At 33.9% G+C, this 20,963-nt stretch overlaps 1 protein-coding gene across 1 annotated transcript in view; it reads right to left on the bottom strand.

Annotated features, from left to right (window-relative positions):
* KIF6 (kinesin family member 6) overlaps positions 1-20,963 on the bottom strand; it is a 179,891-nt gene that overhangs the window by 135,642 nt on the left and 23,286 nt on the right. The window contains exons 4-6 of the mRNA XM_076335557.1: positions 19,888-20,035; positions 15,195-15,304; positions 6,968-7,097 (exon numbers count right to left, since the gene is read on the bottom strand). Coding sequence (XP_076191672.1) covers positions 6,968-7,097; positions 15,195-15,304; positions 19,888-20,035 — 388 coding nt within the window. The remainder of the gene's footprint in view (positions 1-6,967; positions 7,098-15,194; positions 15,305-19,887; positions 20,036-20,963) is intronic.

The following is a 20,963-nucleotide window of genomic DNA, read 5'->3' on the forward strand; positions in this document are numbered from 1 at the left end:
GAATAATGTTGATAACACAATGATGTTTTAGTTGTTGCTAAGTAGTGCTTACACTAGTCAAGGACTTCTCAGCTTCCCATGCCCTGCCAGCGAGAAGCTGGGAGGGGGCACAGTCAGGAGAGCTGACCCAAACTGGCCAAAGGGATATTCCATACCATATGGTGTCATGCTCAGTATATAGATGGGGGGAGGTGGCTGGCGGGGCCACTGCTCGGGGACTGGCTGGGCATCAGTCGGCAGGTGGTGAGCAATTGCATTGTGCATCACTTGCTTTGTATATTCTTTTATTATTATTACTATTTTACTTTCTTTTATTTCAATTATTAAACTGTTCTTATCTCAACCCACATGTTTTCGCACTTTTACTCTTCCGATTCTCTCTCCCATCCCACTGGGGCGGGGGGAGTGAGTGAGCGGCTGTGTGGTGCTCAGTTGCCAACTGAGGTTAAACCACGACACATATGCAACTTCTGAGTATCACCATTCAGCTGTTCAGAAAGTCTGAAAACGGAAAACAAACAAACAAAATTTTCTGGACAGTGTCTCAGAGCCTACTAAAAGGTTCCTTTAGTGGCTTTCAGAGTTCATTTTGGCTTTGTTAGCAGTATTCAAACCATATGTATATGAAATCATCCTCACACTAATTTCATGTGATGAAGGAAAAAAAAAAAGAAAGAGAGGAGTGGCCTGGCTCTCAGCAGATGTTTGCTATTGTGAAAGATATATATAGAACAACTGATGAGCTGCAGCTACTTACAAAGAAATAATTTTTTCCAGGAATTCAGTGACATCATAAACCACATAAGCAGACTTCAGATGCTTTGTGATAGCACATAAACACTGCAAAGGAATTAATGCCAGGTCATCTGTTGCTGCCCATTTGTGGCATGGTAAAAGAGGAATTCAATAACATTTCTTTCAAGATCATGATTTGGTAAAGCATCAGTGTTTTGTTTGATCTTAGAAAATATGTACAAGAGATATTTCAAGTCATACAACCCAGTCTCCTTTTTCTCCAGGACCAGGATATACCTGTTTGCTGAAATTAAATAAACTGTATAGAAGCTTTGTGATTTAAACCATTACATCTATTCATACAATGGTTGCAAGAAGATGGTTTCTACTTAAATGAGAACCTGCAGCACAGCCATATTGCAAGAAGCATCCAAGTCAGATGTTTCTGTCAAGGAATACAAGGTCATGAAAGGTCCAAAAACTTGCTGGAGCCTAAGTTATCCATCTTAATCTAATTGTTATCTATCTTAAATCAACAAAACACTGTAGGAGTTCCTCCCTATACAAGAATTTATGTATTTCCCAAATCCTTTATTTGTTGCAGCTGCTATTATAGATGTTTTCACTAAGAAGAATAGCGAGAAATAGGATGCTACAGGTCTAAATAGAGTTCTTAATAATTGAGGACCTAAGAAGGAGAAAGTTTCTTAAATAAAAAAAACATATGAAAAGCTGTTTGAAAATCACCATTAGACTAACAGAAGCTGCTACTATCTGGAAGACTAATGTGTTGATTATGGCTGCCAAATACACAAATACACTCAGAGAGAGAAAATACAGAAAAGAGTTCAGGACAGCTGGGACAAAAAGATTTCACAGGTGATAAATGCAGTCGTTCAGCCCATATTGCAAACCATCTCCACTTGGCAGTTTATACAGCTCCAGTGGAATCTTTTCTTCTTTGAATCAAAATATTTAGACATCAGAAGAACATGATTTGCCTGTATGAGTGAATTAGTGACTAGCCAAGGCATAAATGAAGAAAGGCTGATTCTGAATGCTCCTTTTTTTTTTTGTTTTGAGAGAATGTCTCAGTGAAAAGGTACAAAATTTTGTTTTAAGGAGGATTCTTTTTCCTGCTAAGTTTTTTTCACTTCTGAACTTTTTGAAGAAGGGCAAGGGAAAAGAGAAAAGCACTGATAGCATCCAAGGCTGATATCAAATTGATTTTCTCCAATCTCAAGCTACAATCAGATGGATACCTGTAGGAAGAAGTTCTGACAGCTTCTGTCATTTCACAGTTCAGATGGTAAGAAAAGAGCCATTGTGTCCTACAAGAATGATAATAAAGCAATATAACACAGTTTCTTTCTCTGGTTGAAACTCATCCTTAGAATATTCTGGTGTTTTCACACTGTTGGTTTATAGCACAGAACATCATAAGTCTCTGCAAGGCTGAAGGAGCAGAGATTCTTTGTTGAAAAACAGTGGACGTATCTGTCTAATTAATATAAACGCCACCAGTGCCAACAGAACCGTGCTGTATGGAAGGGTATGTAAGTTGAAGAATAGGAGATTCCTGCCTTTATATCTGGTAGATGAGTGAGACCTTAATATATCTTTAGTTTCCTTTCTGATTAATATGGTACAAGTGAGTGGGCTCTTCAGGTGTACTTAGGTACACTTGACACAGTTGAAATTGCAAATTTATTGCTATGAAAATATAAGGATCAAATAGGTGCAATCTGACACTTCCCTGATTTCTAAAAGCAATACTTTACCTTTACATATTTACTACAAGTACAGTTTCACAGTTAGACCATGGTAACTAAGGTAACTTTTAAAGTAATTAATATTCCCTGGTGAGGATATTATTAAACTTTACGTTATACAGTGCCTTTTATCCATATAAATCCCAAAGCACTTTCAGGACTATTCAAAGTTGTACGTATGACCAGTGATTGTTTTACCACACATGGAAATAAAAAAGATGATGCCATTTGGTGCTAATGATACTATAGAACAGGTTTGTTACAGTGGAAATAAAGCAACAATTGACACCAATGTGAGGAACTTAGGAAAGCAGAAAGTTGTAATTCATTCTGGAATGCAGCTCTAACACGGTAACATGCCTTCTTGGCAAAAGTGTCATTTAATCTCTTATGTTCACACATTCAAATCCTATTTTTCCTATTTCATCCAAGAAAAAACGCATTCAAACACTACCAGTGGCTTTCCAAATATATTCAAAAGAATACTAATGGACAATAAAAATAAATATAAAGGGAATGAGTCCAATTCAGAGGCCACAAGTCAGTCCCCACAACTACCTTTAAATGTTTAAAAGTTTCATTCTTTCTTGAAATAAACATATTTAAACATTGCCAAAAGCTTACTGCTTGCTCCATGTGTACTTCAAACATTTTAAATGATGGAACAAATACTGTGTAGTATGCACTGTCTTCCAAATTTAAACAATGGAGTATTAAACGTATAAAACCATGCAGTAAAACATTTCCTTCCTCATTACAATGAAGTAATTTTTCGTTAGAGGAAAAAGAAATGCTAACTAACTGTACATGCAACTGCAGTGTTCAGACACATCAATCTCACATAAAGATTTTAGAGTTTTGAAATCAATGCATGCCCTTGGGAGGCTACCGGGTCTACCTTACTCTGCTATTTTAAGAGAAATACTAAAAAAGTACTAAGAATTCTCTAAATCACAGAGGTTCAGGCATATTATTTCAAAGGACAGCGATCACAAGTGATTCCCATCACAAGAATTTAGAAAAGACCACTTCCGCTGAAGACATATTGATAGCATATCTACCAAAATAAAATGGTTTGTGAACACTACCTAAATGGCCAAACACCTATTTCTGTACATGAGCTTTTTCAGATGATGCTGCTACCACCTGTGTCATATGTGCAAATTAGGTTTTGGAATCCTTTGTTTGCATGTATGAGACATCTAAATCATAAAGTTGGCTTAAAAAATTAAAATATAAAGAATAAATTCAGATTTTTCTTTTTATAACCTGTTGCTGAGATTCTTATGCATTCAAATGTAACAAGAAACCATGTTTTATAGCCCTTAGAGTTGGAAGAGATGCCAACAAAAGAATCAGTTTTTTGGGTTTGTTCTCTGCCTATTTCTCCCTGACAGTATATAAGAGACAAAAACTTCCTATTTTGATTTTTACATTAAGAAGTGTTTGTGCACAGATGTCTTCCATCTTACCATTTCCGCAACTTGTAGCATATGTCAAAACTAGAGCAAAGGATTGGTCCTATAACTGACCTATAAACCAATCCTGCACAAATTAGATCAGCTTCCTCTTTTTTCCTTCTCATGAGCTATACAGTTACGTGTGGGAAAGAAGTATTTGGTTATAAACGTTCCCTTAGGTTCTGACATTTAATGAATGAATGAATGAATGTAGCCTATAGAATACATTTAATATTGTGATCCCTTTCTTTTTAGCATAGTCAGTGGTGAGGGCAAAATGCAGCCCTCAAATCACAAGTTTGACTCCACTAGCAGAGGCATTGCAGAAATTAAATTGTCATTCTTATTTTCAAAATGGTCCCGCAACTCTTCAAAGAAGGGTTATCTCAGGGGTAAAGCATTACATTGCAGTTTTAGAGGCCACAGATTTCATATGTGATCCATGACAGCCATCTTAGTTTTTCTACAGACAAACTCATCATCATTAAAACAGATGAATCAAGCATTTCTTTTACTTTCTTTTCTATTTAGGTTTATTCATCTTGTGTCTTTTCCTTTAAAGTTTACTTAAATAGGGTCCTAATCTTTTTTGAGGTCAGGAAGTGTTACCATAATTCACTTAAGGTTTAAAAATATGGATCTCTGGAGAAGAAGTTATGGTTGATGTCATAAATCTTTTTCCGTAGACCTCTACATTAATCCCTCATATCTGCAAACACTATTTTCTCATTCTGATAAGTCATCATATGAAGTACCACAGTCACCTAAAGCCAAAAATGCCAAATGATAATGGGTGATAAATTCTGTAACACCTAAGAGGAAGCAGCACTCAGTAAGCTCACTGAACTGTACTGCAACGTACCTGCTGCAATTGCAAAGGAACAGTGTATGAGGTAACTAGATAAATAAAATGTCTACAGTGAAATCCACCTCATTTGAAGTTTTTGCAATCATATTAGCATTCAGACTAAGCAAAGTAAATATTGCTGCAATGAGTGGCCGTTATTCCAAGCAAGTATTCTCTGCATTTTTTTCTTTTAAGTACTCTTCATTAAAGACCAACGAAACAATAACTTTATAGTGTTTATATAACAAAAAAACCTCTCGCTGTGGCAAAAGCAGCAAAAGTGACAATGGCATAGCATTTGCTAACCCAAGTCACTCAGATTAGTGAATTCTCTACTACTGGGGTCCCACACATTCCCATGTCTCCTCTTATGTTTTCTAGCAAGTACTAGCATGCCCCAAATAAAACTACCAAGTTGTAGATTAAAAAATAAGATAAAGGAGATTTTTCTTCACACAATGCAGTTAAGTCATGGAACTTTGTGTCACACGAGATTTCATGATAAAAATTTGCCAAGGTTAAAAAAAAAGCATCTGCGCAAATTCATATAAAGAAAAAATACAACAAAAGTTATTAGCTATAAATAGTCTGAAACACAAACTAATGAAGATTAGGAGATTTTTTTTTTTTTTTAAAGTATCATTATTTACTTGGTTTATCTTTTACTCTTCTCTGTATATTTGCTGTTGGCCATTGTTCAAAACAGGAAACTGGAGCAGACATATCTTTGGTCTGACCCATTAAGAATATTCTTTTAGTTTTACTAAGCATTACTTTATCTTGACCTTTAATGATTACCATCTTCATTAGTCCTGCTATTTGTTCATGACTTTCAGTGTTTGGGATATATTTTCTCGTTAGGTAACATTTTCCAAATATGTAACACTATTGCCCTTTACAATTGCTGATTTATGACCCTGTCAGCCAGCAGCACACCATTCTTTAAATATTCTCTCTCATTTTCATACACAGTGCTTCTAAACCAGAGATTTCCTGAAGATCTTTCTCCATGCAATGAATTTCCTTTTTCTGTTTTCATCACCAACTATCACGATAGGTTTTCAGGCTTCTAAACTCAATGTCGTCTTTTTGTCTCCTCTATAACACTTTTTCAAGTTCCTCTTCTCTAAATTGTATCAATTTTTCCATTTCAATATCATCAAACAGTTCCTTGCCTCAGTATTCATATTTACTAACAGCCCTTCAGCACAGCTTGATTATCTCTTGCCTTAACATCTTTCTGCCTCTCAAAATGTCACTGCTAAAATATTCTCCCTTGAGAAAGAGAGAACAAATCAGTTTTTTGCCTATTTACATTTTGTAATCAAACGCTTCTTCCCCTGTGCCCAGGTGTACGAGGTCAGCCAGCAGTAACAGAAAGCTACTTGACTATTTCATATACTTTAAATGTCTTTCTTGTCATTGATTTATTATATATCTTTTTGGTCAGACAGAGGAAGAAAACCCACAGATTCCTAAAGTAGAATTAGCTGTGTTGTAGTAAAGACACATTGACAGTGCTCACATTATACAATACACTTTTTAAATTTACATTCCATTTCCAAGTATGAAGATAAGGAAAAAAAACCCTACAAATTTTGGATATGGAAACATTTCATTTGAATTTTCCAGAATCAGTAAAAACACCCTTGTCTTTGCATATTGGCAAGTATTTATTTTGAATGTGCTTTGCACTACCATTTTTTTTTTTTTTTTTTTTTACACATAACACCACATGCTTATGCAATAAGAAGAAAAAAAAGAGGGGACTGCTAACTCCTACTGTAACTACTTCAAAGGCAATTTAGTACTTCTGTGGGAATGTTTGACAATGCTTTGCAAGGCCATGTTTTCTAATCTTTAAATGTGTATGTATGTTGATACATGCTACATTCAAAAGTCAGTCTATAGTTTATGAGAAAAACTTTTTTTCTTACTTATTTTATTTGCAGTAAGTTATGACATCGACAACCACCAATCAGATTCACTAAGGAAAAACAGAAAGCTCTTTGCAAAGTGAAAGCTATCATCAAATACTTATTTAATTTTACTGTGGAAATACACTCAGAAAGAAGATACTTAGTCATTTATCTCCAAGGACTTCCAAAAGATACATCTTACGTGGAGCAGTTTATGACCATTATAACTCTCACCTCAGCAATCATTCTGTTGGTGTCTCCCAAGAAGAGTAGGTTTAAGGCTTCCTCTTCATTCGTTGCTTGCTGAAGAGACAAGTTTTTCAGATGAATGTTCTGATCAGGGTCTTCCATTATCGTCACCTTCCTACACAGAAAAAAACCCTCAAAGTGAAAACCAGAATTGTTGTAAGGTGATCTTTGTTCCAAACTTTCATTTCAATTGTGTCTAAAAGTTGATATCTAAACCCCAAAAGCATTTGTAATAAAAGAACTAAAAACATGAAGAGTAAATGCACATTAAAGGAAGTGCTGAATTTTTTTTTAACTCTCTGTAACCTCCTTTTTATTCCTTTATTATAAACCTCCACATAGAAAAGGAATATATAAAATCTATAACTATTAGAAAAAGCTTTGGGATTTTTTTTTTTAATGAGATATAGTAAAATCTCAAGAGCAAGAGGTTAGATGAATCATCACAAACAAATAATAAGTGGGTGTTTGTTTGCCATTACCACAGCTATTTAAGCACAAATGATACATAAAGCATACCATAATCTTGATGAACAAATAGACATGCAACATTTCAGAATCAACACATCTGTAGCCAACATGTTTCTAATAACCTTGCATTTGTCAAGATTATTTCTCTTTTCATTCTTCTCAAATGGTAAGAACTACAAGTGTAAATGATCCCTTTCTTAAATTAAAAGCAAGCAAGTGGAATGATTTTATTTATTTCCACTGAGGTTAGAAATGCTCTTAGTTGTACTTCTTTAAGCCTTAAAGTTCAGAAAAAGGAAGTTAGATGGAAGTAGCAAGGATATGGCAAAAGCTCCAGGAGAGCTACTAAATATTACTGAAACTCCTTTTCACTTCTTTAAATAGCCCTTTTACATAAGAATTTTTTCTTTTGATCAGGTTACTGAGAGTTAAACTTCATTGGCTTTACTGAGTAGCCGTTAGGGTCTCCTCAGTTAGGACATTCTATAGTATCCAACATGGAAGCCAAGTAGTTGCATCACTGGATTTTGAAAACTCCCAGAGTGAAGACTCTGTTAAAATTGAAGTACACTAAATTCTGAGGATGAATGACATGTCCTTCAGGGTGAATGACATGTGAATGACATGTTCTGAGACAACTTACAACAAGCAAATTAGAACTTTTAAAAAAGTTAGAAGGTTTTTTTAAAAAAAAAAAAAATTCCCTGTAAGTATAGCTAATACTTTATATATATACGTATACACACATATATATGTGTGTGTGTGTATATATATATTTTTCATATTCTTCAAGGTTAACCACAAGAGGGAGTATGGGGCTTGAGTTTTTACCTCTAGGTAGTTCTTGCATGCTAATTACTCCAAGCTGCTTCAAAACGACACAGGTTGGGTTTTGTTCTGCTTTGCTTGTCTTTTTTTTCCCCAAAACTGACAGAATCAAATCGAGCAGCTAAGCAGCATTCCATAGTATTACTCTTAAGTATTAGGAAAGTAGTTCACCCTCTGATGGTCAAACATTGGAATGGATATACAGAAATAATCTGAACACATTGCAATACACTCACTATTTTTAAGAAAAAAAAAAAGTAAAAGTACACATAATGCTTCTTTAGCATTTAGCCATAACAATTGTTTTTCCAAGTATGATCTCCTCCCACTTACAGCCTTATTTTTGTGTGGTAGGGTAAGACAGCACTAGTACAGTCATGAAGCTCTGCTTCCCCCATTCAGAGCATAAACCCAAAAGCATAATTCTGCTCTCACATAACAATGTTTTGATAATGTCAAGTTGTATTCTGTCCACAATTCCATCCATGTGCGCATCACACGCTAAAGCCCAGAGTGGTTCTGATTACAGTATGATGCTTTGACTAATTTTAATATTTTCAAATTACACACTAAGTATCATCTACCTCTTTTTATAATTTAGGAAAACTATGTTGTTTTACTACGCACACCGCATAATATTTAAACTTTTAAGAATCTTTTCAGACTACATTTTGACCAATGGTTATAAATAATTTCCAGACAACGAAGATACTAGTTTGGATGAAAAGCTCTGGATGATTATTATTATATCAGAAAGGTGACAGTGGGGATGTCACAAACCAGTGACAGCCTCCCATACAGCGGTCTTGCAGCTATTAAGAGGATTTCCAGATGAAAGTCTAAATTTACACATCTTGAGAGGCATCTGTCAAAACTTCCTCAGAAAGACATGTTCCAAAATGACAACAAAATGATTTATTTTATAGTGTTATAAAGTTATTGTATAATATGATAATAGTTTTCTATAGAACATTCTCTATATCAGTGAAATCTTTAAATTTCATAACCCTAACTTGGATCTTGGAGTGGAAAAGCTCTGTTACGTTATCCATAATGACTGAAAGAAGGCAGAGACAAGGTTTTGTTTTCTTTATAAACAAAGAATCTTTTCCGTTTGGCTTAATGGATGGAATCTGTAGCTGACTAGGAAACCTGTAGGATGGGATCAGCCTTTTTTATACTGTTATTGACTCAGGCCCTTTCCTGCATCAACTGAGCTGCCATTAATGCAAAAGCACCTTTCACATTGAATGCTTTCATTTATGAAATTCCTGTTACTGGCAAACAATGAAGTTAAAGCTTCCTTTGATTAATTAATACCATCTCATTAATTTGTGTAATATAAATAAATAAAAAAACTTAAAAGATTTTGGAAAACAAGTGACAATTTTAAAAATCAAGTTTCCTATGATTATACCTGTCTCTAGGGCTTAGAATTGAAGAAATCTAAAATAATCTCAAAAACTTTATAAAAATTTAAAAATTAATCATAATGATGTAAACAAATAATATGTGAGGATACATACCTTCTATGGCAATACATTAGCAGAATATAGTGATACTACATCAGCATGAGGAGGAGACTACACAGACAATAATAAATTTAGGAAAAGGATAAAAAAAGAAAAGCAGCAAGCATGCATCTTGGAGTCTGTCCAGAACAGAATAAACTAATGGATAACTATAGCTAATCTTTGTGTAAAGTTGCAAGGAGCTTTCCGTTTTAAGAAAGAATGACGAAGATCATCATTTTATATATCATCCAAAAAAAATTATCCTTCTGTAGTATAGCTCCCTGAATACCACATCAGAGGACACAGTAAACGTTGATTCAAGAGGCAAGGTTACAAAGTTACTCAGCCACCAGCACAGCTTTCAATAGCACAGAGATTTGATTTTCCATTCAAGTATAGACCTAGAGCATAATCTCCTTAGCTTGTGAGACATGACAGAACTATGAGATGAGTAAGTATTGGTGCAGACTGTTCTCCCAACACGTCATGTTGTGATAGGAAATCCTTCCCACTGTCTCCAATGAATTCCACATGTGAGACAAGAAAAACACAGTTTGCTTGTTCTACACTTCATGGACATAGGAGTGTATTGATACATGTGCTGTGCTGCAGGCACAGCGTGGCATCCAGGCCTGTGTCATGCTGCACAGACCCCTTGGCTGCAGGATAAATTCAGCTAGGTCATTGTAACAGAAGAGCCTGCAGGCAGCTCCCACCCGGTCATCACACCACATGCGTGGCCTTGCCTTTATCGAAAAATGCCGCAAGAAGTTCTCATGAGAACACCTTTTAGAAGTGGAGCTGTTTTCTTGTAAGGAAATTATATAATAGCTCGAATGACCAAAAGGGAGAGCATCTCTCCACGGACAGGATCTGTGCTGCTTTACGCAGCGCGCCGTGGGGAAATCCATTCAGGCTCCATCCGATGCTGCATGAACGTGGGATGCCCAGCATCTGATGGGATGTAAAATTTACTTGCCATCTATATTCCTCTTCTTATTCTGTCTTATTAAAGCAGTTATCTTATTAAGCCCTTTGTTGTCGGGCCTTTCTTACTGAGATCCGGAAAGAGCCTTGCACCGGCTCTCTCTCGCCACTCACCCCACAGTGCAGAACAAGGAGTCAGAACTGAAACAATGAGATTGGTGGTTCATGTACAAACAAAACACATAAGATCTGTCAGAATTTGCAGGCAACTGCAATAATCTCGCTCACAAGAAAATGTTTGTTAAATAACACTTTGATATTAAAAAGTAAAGTTGCCTTGAACAGCACAGCAATAATCTGAACTGAATTAATTTACTCATCTGATGCCTTTAGAAAAGTCACCTTAGAAAAGTTTCACTTACTTCTTCCTACTAGTTTTCAGGAAACAAATCAACATAAAATCTGCATGGGAATAAACAACATATAATGTATGCTGAAATTATTTTACACATTTAAAGTTTAAGATTATAATTAAAGTGACATTGGTTTGATTCAGTATCATGGAGTTATATAAATTACAAATACACTGTACAACAGAGAACCTGTTAGAGGAGAAAGCCTCTTGCACAACCTCAGAGCAAATAAAGAGTTCAGAAAAATGTTCCTAATTTGAACAGTCCTGCAAATCTTTTATGAAAACAAGAGATGGCAGTAAGAATTCAAATAGTCTTCTACCAGCTATATTTTATAGCAATAGTTTTACGCTATTGCTATACTATTATACTATTTATACTATTAAACAATCATAACTTCCTTGTATAAACATAGAACTCTCTACAGCTACAACCAGAATTAGATTGTCAATATTAAATTCAATTTTTGCATTCTAACAAGTAAGATTCTTCAAATGTATTTGCATCTGCATATGCTGTGTTTCAGTTACAGTGTCACAAAATTAAAACAGCTTTGCGTAAGCAAAACAAGTTACAGTTGTAAACCGAGGCATATTGTATATGAAGCATTAAGGTATATCAAATTATATCTTTTATGGGCTACATGTAATATCATTACAACTAAACATCATGAAAACTGTTTTTTTTTCTGTGAAAATAAAAGTTCAATGGGATTTCAAAACCAAACTTAGTTGATGTATAAATATCTGTACTTATTAGAAACGATACATATTTATGTATACATATATAAATATGTATACTTATACATATCTCTACATATGCATACATAAATAATTACGTAATTCTATATATGGATCTATATACATATAAATAGAGACAGACATTTAGATATATAGATATATGAACTACATTCACACATTTGTCAGGAATTTATTTCCAGAAAAGTAGTGATTTTTTGTGAGAGCCTCTTCCCTTCTCATCTGGCAGACTCTAATGAAATGATTAAGCAGTATTAAGATGAAAATTTAATAGTCTACAGAACATACAAAGGATGGCTACACACAAAACCTTGACTTCAGGAGCAGGGATTCCAAATCTGATCATGCAATGATCAGATGTAATGGTCAATTTTTTTAATTTTTATTATTCACTTTGCCTTAAACATCAAACACAATTTTAATGTCTCATTTTTCAGGTACTATAAACAAGTCTGTTGTGCACTTTTCATAACTTCTATTACCTGAATGCCATCACTCTGTGTTTATTCCTTCCATTGAACTGATAATGTAAAGTCATTAGAGTTTACTAGGTAGAAGTACATATCTTTGATTCAGATTGCATCCCTTCTTTTGCAGGAATATGGATAACAATACTCTTCCAAAACAATATGCATACTTTACGAGGCTAACTAGTCTTTTGCTTACTCTTCTAAAATGACACATTTCTTCAACACTTTTCTTGTCCATCTTAGACACTTGGAGAATATCAGCACAGACTGCTAATATTTACCTAAGCATAGAAAACCTGCATTTGGCTTTGTATGATGCTGAAAACCTTGACGATCCACTGTGGAGTTCAACAGGAAATTATGCATAATATTACTCTTTTAAAGTACAAAAAAATACGTTCTTTTTAATATTCTTATTAAATACATGCTTTCAAACAAGCTTGAGGAAGTTAGATTATTCTGTATTTTCTTACTACCACTAAAACCTTAAAAGGTCTTAAGCACATAAAAATCTCAAAAAAATGAAATATATATTAGGTAATAAACACCTGATATATTTTGAAATATGTGATTACTATTTACGTAAGTGTAACTACTACTTACTTTATCATTTACAAAAATTAACCAAGTAACTAAAATATAGTTAATCATGCAGCTTTCCTGCAACTTGCACTCCCTTTTTAGCTCAGAATGCCACTATATATTTTTAAATTTTGAATCCTAAATTACTATCTTAAAAAATAAACAAAAATATTTTATTAATTAAATACTTTTACACAATGCTAAATATAAGTGGTGAAGGTATAGTTTTAGTGTACAGTACATATTTTTTTGACAAATGATGTACTGGAAACAATAATGACCATGTACAGTAAGACCATTAAGCACTTATTAAGATTAGTTACTCTGCAGAGAAAAATTTATTATCTCACTAAAACACATCCTGCAATAGTATACACTACATAAGTTTACAGGTAATTATGATTATCCCAGTGTGCTTTATCCCTAATTCACAACCAAATTATCTGTCAACTTTTACTTTTTTAAAATAGACTAATACATAACAAGGAGTTATTCTTTAGCTTCATTGAGTCACCATACATAAACCAATTTTGAGATTCTAAAATTCATTATTAGTAAACATTCAGAATCTAGTTTTAAAAAGTGACATATTTTCCAGGGCATATGACCCCCAAATAACTGTTTCAAATAAAGTTGCAATTATATTAATCAAATTCAGTTTAGTTCAATTGAATAAATTCAATTTAATAAAATGAATAAATGGGATGAGTTCAAATAAAATATTGCAAATAACAATAAATGAAATGAATGATTTAATAAACTTGAATAACTTAATAGCATTAACTTTAATAAGCTGAATAAAAGTGTAATGGACTATTTTTTTAAACAGAACTGAGAAAAAAATCTGCACCTGTAAAAATGGGCACAAAAATTAACTTATTATCCAAATTAGTCTCGGATTTAAAATTTTTCTCTGCATAGCACAGGAAGCAGATAATAAATTAAATTGCTAAACTTTACCATGAAAGACATCAGTAAATACATACAGTCCTTATAGTACCAATGTATCATAAAGTGATAAAATTTAATTCCATTTTACAGATGAAGAAAGCGAAGCAATGAGAACAACTTACAGCCCAGTCTCGTACTTTGAGTTTGTCTACTGCCTTCCTTATCTCTAGACTAGCTTGTTTTATAAAGATCAATCTTGAAAGTTTTTTGTAGGTATATGTCCTAGATACCACATATTGTGTAGAAAACTAAAGCTATATTTTAACACAACTTGGAAGATCTTTTTAAAATAAATAAATAAAATGGTTTTAATATGTTAATAACATAATTGATATATTATATATATTGATATATTTATATTTTGATATAAAATTCTATTAATTTTCTGTTATTGCTCCATTGGCAGTTTTCAGTACGTTTCCTGCTCTTGTATCAGCAGTGATTTAATTGCTATTTACATGTTTCAGTCACCATCATGTTGAGTGAGAAAGTTTATGGTTTCTAGCATTATTTCAGGGCATTTGCAAATCCAAGCAGTCAACAACTCACTTATTTAGACATATTTAGGGCTTGCTGAGTTATTTTAAGAATAACACAGACTACAAACTATTTTTTCAGAAGAAACTTAGAAACTAGGATTTGGATTTCCTATAAATTATGATCTTTAACTTCACCAGGCTTGTGTGTTCATGACCTACAAACCTTTATTTACTACCCTTCTCCAAGTATTAGTAGGTGCTAGTGTCATCAATGAAAACTATTATCCATTCTGAAGTAAATATAGTGTCCTTTGGAGTTCCTTGTAGCCTTTTCTATCTGTTACTTACCTTATTTCATAATCGCTTATTCTAGAAAAATAATTATCCTTGAAGGAAAAGGTCCAAGTAGAAGCAGGGAGTTTTTCTCCCTACTGTTGCAAGGAAATACTGCCTGTTACATATGTCTCTGCCACACACACGCGCATGCATACTATATAAAGAGACAGGCTGTCATGAGAAAAACAAGTATACCTTCTCTTTTGTTTTCAGTGGATGCAATAGATCTCTTCTGCATAATTTCAATATACATTTTTAATACTTTCACCTGCAGTTACTCCCATCTAGTTTCCCTAGCCTCTATACATACAGAATAAGAGAAAATTTAGACAGTGTTGATAAAATTGAGAAAACAAAGTATTTTGAGTTAATTAACAGAGAACAGTAGCAGAGTTTCAAAAAAGTCGCCAAACAATGCAACAGGGCACATGAAAATTATTTCTGTTGGTTTTTTTGATGATTCTCTGTAGTTTTATTACTTACGGCAAATCTTCCAATCTGGAGGCCTCGTGTCTTGGGTCCAGCAGATCATAACCACATTCATTGTAGATTTCTAAGTAGGAAACATGAGTTGTATACACTTTACTGCTATCCTGGATAAGAAAAGAAAAACAAAATAGAAAAAAAGAAGAGCTATAAAGAGAAGTCAGAGCTAGATCAGAACACAAATTTATCATTACTGTTGCTTCCTCACTCTGTCTCTTTTTCTTTTCCTGGGTATGGTTTACATTTTCAATTCGTGATACTTTTATGTTTTCTGTTACCATATGTATAAAGGCCCAAGAAGAAAAAAGAAAAAACAACCCCCCCCCAACCAAAACACACACACACACACGCACAAAAACCCAGAACAAAAATCCCCCCAAAACCCCACTATGCCCATGAGTTCAGTCTGGTTCCTTATACCTAGAAAAGTCTGTATACACTTAGAACATGGCAGCCTGCTTACAGAACCATGCAACATGCCATTTTTCAGTTCTATGACAATAAAAGAATGTTATTATAAAGAGGTAAACCCTCATATTATGGATAGAAAGACTATGCTTAAAAAAACCAAACAAACAAGGGACAACAGCAACAAAAATAAATCAAAGATTTACTTCATTTAGAAACATCAGTGATGTACTGCTTTCCACTCTCTTCATCATAACATTTAAGCACTGTATATGGTGTCGGCTGTTCTCTGTAATCCTTTTTTTTTTTTTTTTTGGAATGTATTGCCAAAATGTAACTTAACACAACTGCGTTTTGCAGACAGAATTTTCTCCTGCCCCAAAGCCAAATCCAAACAGCATAAACCTCTAAATAATGGGCTATGATTTCCAAAATAAAAGAAAATTAGTCACTACTTTTCAGCAGATGAAGCCACTGTGAAAGCACTCATATCACACTCACAGTAGCAGTTTAATAATCCAATACACTACAGTTGCTTTGCAAAATACTTTGAGATACAAACTTTTCATTTTCACTGGATAGTTATTTCCCATGGGTTTTTTTTATTGATAATGACAGTTCACTATTTCAAGGGACACCATTTAAAAAGATACAGTACCGATGGATGGAAAAATGTAGTAAGGAACTGTTCAAACAGGAAGCTGTGGAAATAGGAGAATTTCTGACCAATAAATTAAAATGAGATGTTATTAAAAACAAAGGGCTTGATTTGCTTCTCATTTGGGTAAAAAGTTTTGTTTCCTTGGTTTCAAATTGCACTGTCTCAGTGCAAGTAAGAGCTTCAAAAGTCTTGTATTTTGTGTCCCTGAATTCACTTTCTCCTGTTCCATCCTACTTAGAGTTAGGAGGCAGATGACTCTTCTCCACTATGTCAGCACTTTCCAAAGCACAGTTGTAGATAAAAAGAAATGAAACAAGGGAAAGGTATGAAAAGAAAGGCAGGTCAAAAGATAAAACACCAAGAATAGGTGCTTTAAGATGCACCAAGAAAGAAAATGTACAAAACAAACACAAAGATTTGTAAGCAGGGAGACAGAAATATCCTTATATGCATAACTAAGTAGAGCTTTTGATCCCAAACACAGTCTGAAAATGGAAACAAACACATTTTTGTAGAAACTATGTGCTGAGAAGTCAGCAAATAAACTAGTTATTTTTCATCCTATTTTGTTTTTATTACATAAGTAGCACTAGAAAAGAATGTTGGTGTGTTGACACTGTATGTTGCTGGCAATTGCAAGATCAACCTCTTCACTTTCCACGACAAAAGTCCTCCATGGGGTTGTGTGAGTGCAGCAGGTCTAAGGCAACACGATCACACGGGTTTTTTTTTCATTTCCATTCCCACAAGAGCAAGCTTTTGTGCACCTGCAATAAGCCGTGTACATTTACCTGCCAAAGCCATATTTTGCAAGAGCCAAGGTAATTACTTAATATTGTTAACCCTTACTCAAACAGGGCATGTTCATGTGACTGAGACATATACCCTTATGAGTAAGAATTGGTACCCTGTATTAGATGAATGACAGAGTATAAAAGTACAATGTAACAATTGATGTTAATGTCAAATAATATTTGAATTTGTTTAATTAAATAGCTTTGTTAAAATATGAAGATTAATCTTAAATGAGTCATAGGCCTGATGGAGTAAATGAAGAGACAAAACATATATTACACCAGGATCCTCTCTTCCTCTCTTAACTTTTGCCTCCTATAGTTACAAAAGCACCAGAATGATTGACTGTGTTCACTCATATCAGTATTACAGATACTAAAAGAAAATGAAATTTCTTGTAAGCATAATGAACAATCATCAGTGTGCTTACTCTGGCGCATCCTTTCACTTATTCACTCATTTCATTGCATACAAATGTCAAATTGAAATAATTCTACAATATTTTGGTTATAACCTAACACACATACACACATCCCCCCATATCCTCCTTTAGAAAAAAGTTCTTATACCTGGAATGCCAATCACTATATCATCAGCTAGCTATTGTTGTTTCTCACAGTCCCCTTATATGTGGCAAAAAATAGGGTATGTTACTTAGGCTTTATTTCCAACCTGTAGGCTGCAGGTCAGTCACAAGACTTATGATTTGGAATGACTAACTTAAAATTAACTTCTCTATTCAATGATAAATTTTGTTGCTGACATCTTATTTGAGTTTCTGAAGCATTTCCATTGACAATTACCACTTACTTATTAGAAAAATTAATGTAAGGAGATAATAAGAAATGTTTCAGGTGTGGTAAGACTTTTAAAGTTGGGTTTTTTTATAACTTGTATTTATTCTGTTTCTATCATTGTTCCTAGATGTTGAGACATTACAGTGCACTTGTATTTTAAATGTCACTATTACCTTCTGTAAAATTGAACTGATGCCATGTTTTCTGTACATAAAATAAATAAATAAGCCACCAAGTTAAGTTTTGGGTGTCTTTTTTGGGGGCACAGTACATCCAGAAGAACCATACAATTAAATTGCAGTCAGTTTTATCCTTCTCCCAAATTCTGCCAATTCTCTTTCTGCCAGGCATGACGGCTTTGTTTTGCATAGGAAGCAACCTTGCTTTTTTTTTTTTGATTCAAAGTAAAAGAGTAAAAGACTTCAAATTCAGTTGGGTACAATGATCTGTAAACCAGCTTGATTAATTTGTAAGTGCAACAATTACACTTATGACTTCTGCAAGGTATTTTTCTTTTTGTAATCTCAAAACTATTTTAAGACTTTGTATTGTTTTCCTCCCTACTTCTGCAGGGCACAGCTAGAGTTGTTGAAGTACGCCATTCATTTTTACATCACTGGATTCACCTAAAAAGAAAGTTTGTAGCTCTTTGGTTTAGGTCAGTTACTACACTGGAGTGACGTGTTTGCCCTATAAGCTATGTCAAATTTGGTATTCAACCAACAGTTGCATTGAGCTGTCAGTGGCAGGAAAATCTTCTGTGTGGTATTTAAGAAATGAACAGAAAAGCATTAAGAAATAACTGGGACAGAACTGTAAGACTCAGAATACTGTAAGATGAGGAAAAAGGGAAAAGACAGAGAAATCATATTGGGCAGTACTTACTACTGCCCAAATTTTTGGTGAAGCCAAACCAATATTTATATGGGTGTAGTGACTATTTCTCCACCAGAAGTTTCAGATGTAAAGAACATGCAAAACTGGTTTTCAGAATACAGCTTACTACCTTTGAAAGTGTTTTTCTAGTCACTGTTAACTAGTGTTTAGGTACTGATACTGTTTTAAAAACAGACCAAAGGATTTTTTTTTTCTTTTTTCTTTCTTCATTTTAGAAAGAATGCATTAGGAATAATTAATAACAGCAATAACAATAATAATAATACATTCATGACATTTTACTATTTACATCTTTACCTGTTCATATGTTATACATGTGTAATTATGTTAAATGTGCCTAACAATGTTTCTATCCAACTATATTCAGTGAATCAGACTTTCATTACTAATACCATATACACATAAAAACATTCCATACAAGTGCATAATTGTAGTTAAAAGGAAAACAGTAGAGAAGGAAAATGAATATGGATATCTATTTTCTTTCAAATACTTAAAGGATTTGCATTACTGGCTTTAAAAATTGCTTTTCATCATAATTAGAGATATTTAGCATTAGCATTCTAGAATATATTCTAGCTGATAAGTAACATTAGGTAAAATAAAGGCATTAGGTAAAATAACTGAATATTTAAAAATGCTTAATATTCATTTTACTATTTATGGGTTTGGGTTTTTTTTGAGCACCAGTCAAGCACAAAGAAATTAGGTAACTTAGGAGTGAAAGTAATGCTCCATCTTTTATACAACATTGTTGGTTTACATAGGAATCAGAGCAATTTTTGTACGAGATGTGTGTGATGCAATACATTCAATACAAAACCAGAGTGGAGCTAATATAAGTCTTAAGACAAGGAGAACCAATTATGTGTTCTGAATGTATGTTGCACCAACTAAAAATAGCATGGCTTTTAAAACTACAAAAACACCCCGTTATTTTCAGTTTACTGCAACAAACCAGGTAACCAAAACTATCACCAACGTATTCTTGCATAAGGTATCATGTCAAGTTAGTTTCTTCAGCATTAATTTTAGGGCTTCCTCTAACACTATTATAAAAACAGCCTTTTGCAATATAGTTAAGTATTTGTAAACCAGATGTTAAAAATAAACAGAAAACAATGTCCCATACCTTCTGCAATTGATCAAAAATATAAGATAGAGTCCTGGGAATGATGCCTCGATCACTGTAACGTTCTGCTCCTCCTGTGATGGTAAAAGTTTTGCCACTGCCCGTCTGACCATATGCAAAGATAGTACCATTATATCCTGCCAAAACACTAGAGTAAAAAAATGGGGAGATAATTAATATATAAGGCATAACATATTTTCCATGATCAACTTTGTATAGAACCAAAATATAATTAACAGTAATTCTTAATTACATAGCAGCTGTCTTCAGTAATACAAGAATACACTTCAAGATATGTATTCTAGATTCAATGGAATTTAAACTGTTAGAACTGAAGGACTTTTTGATGCCTTGACTTACCCCATTATTCAATATCATCATTAGTTGATCATATTTATTACTATTTTCACTACCTTTGTATACTTTTTTCTTTGGCTTATGATTTTTTGCAAGAATGTTATTTAGTCTCTTAAAAGACTGTAGACGTCAGGAATTGTGACCATTGATACATTACAGCTAAAGAATCTAGAAATATTTCACATATGACTTCATTAATTGCAAACAGAGAAGACTATATCGTGGTTAGAAGCTCATATAAGGATACAGTTATACCATGAGTCTTTTTTTTATTCTGAGAATACTACTATACTAAACTATCAGACTACTAGCTTGGATAAGGGTATGCAGGAGAACCTGTGCTTATATCAGTGTAGTAAAGCCTTCATTTACTATGAAAACACCCAAAACCACATTGGTAAAAGCAAACTTTTCTGTTAGAACTGTGCCTGTACAAGAAGCTTCTGTGGAACAGCAATAGTAGCTATGCAATGGCATAGCTTGAAATGACATTCAGACTCAATCATCTTTTTTCACACACTTCTGACGTCTACTTGCAGAAGTGCCTAACAAAAGTCTAGTTCAAATATCTTTCTCTAATTCACCACGCTCACCATTAACTTCCACCTGATTTCCACCAAACAGTAGATAAGCTTAATGACAGTGGTATAGCTGCACACCGTGGAGGAAACATGGGACTCAGCTGCAGCTGACCTACAGCTCAGGAGCCATGGCTGACT

Source organism: Aptenodytes patagonicus, chromosome 3 (assembly GCF_965638725.1).
Source record: "Aptenodytes patagonicus chromosome 3, bAptPat1.pri.cur, whole genome shotgun sequence".
In the NCBI taxonomy this organism is placed as follows: Eukaryota; Metazoa; Chordata; class Aves; order Sphenisciformes; family Spheniscidae; genus Aptenodytes; species Aptenodytes patagonicus.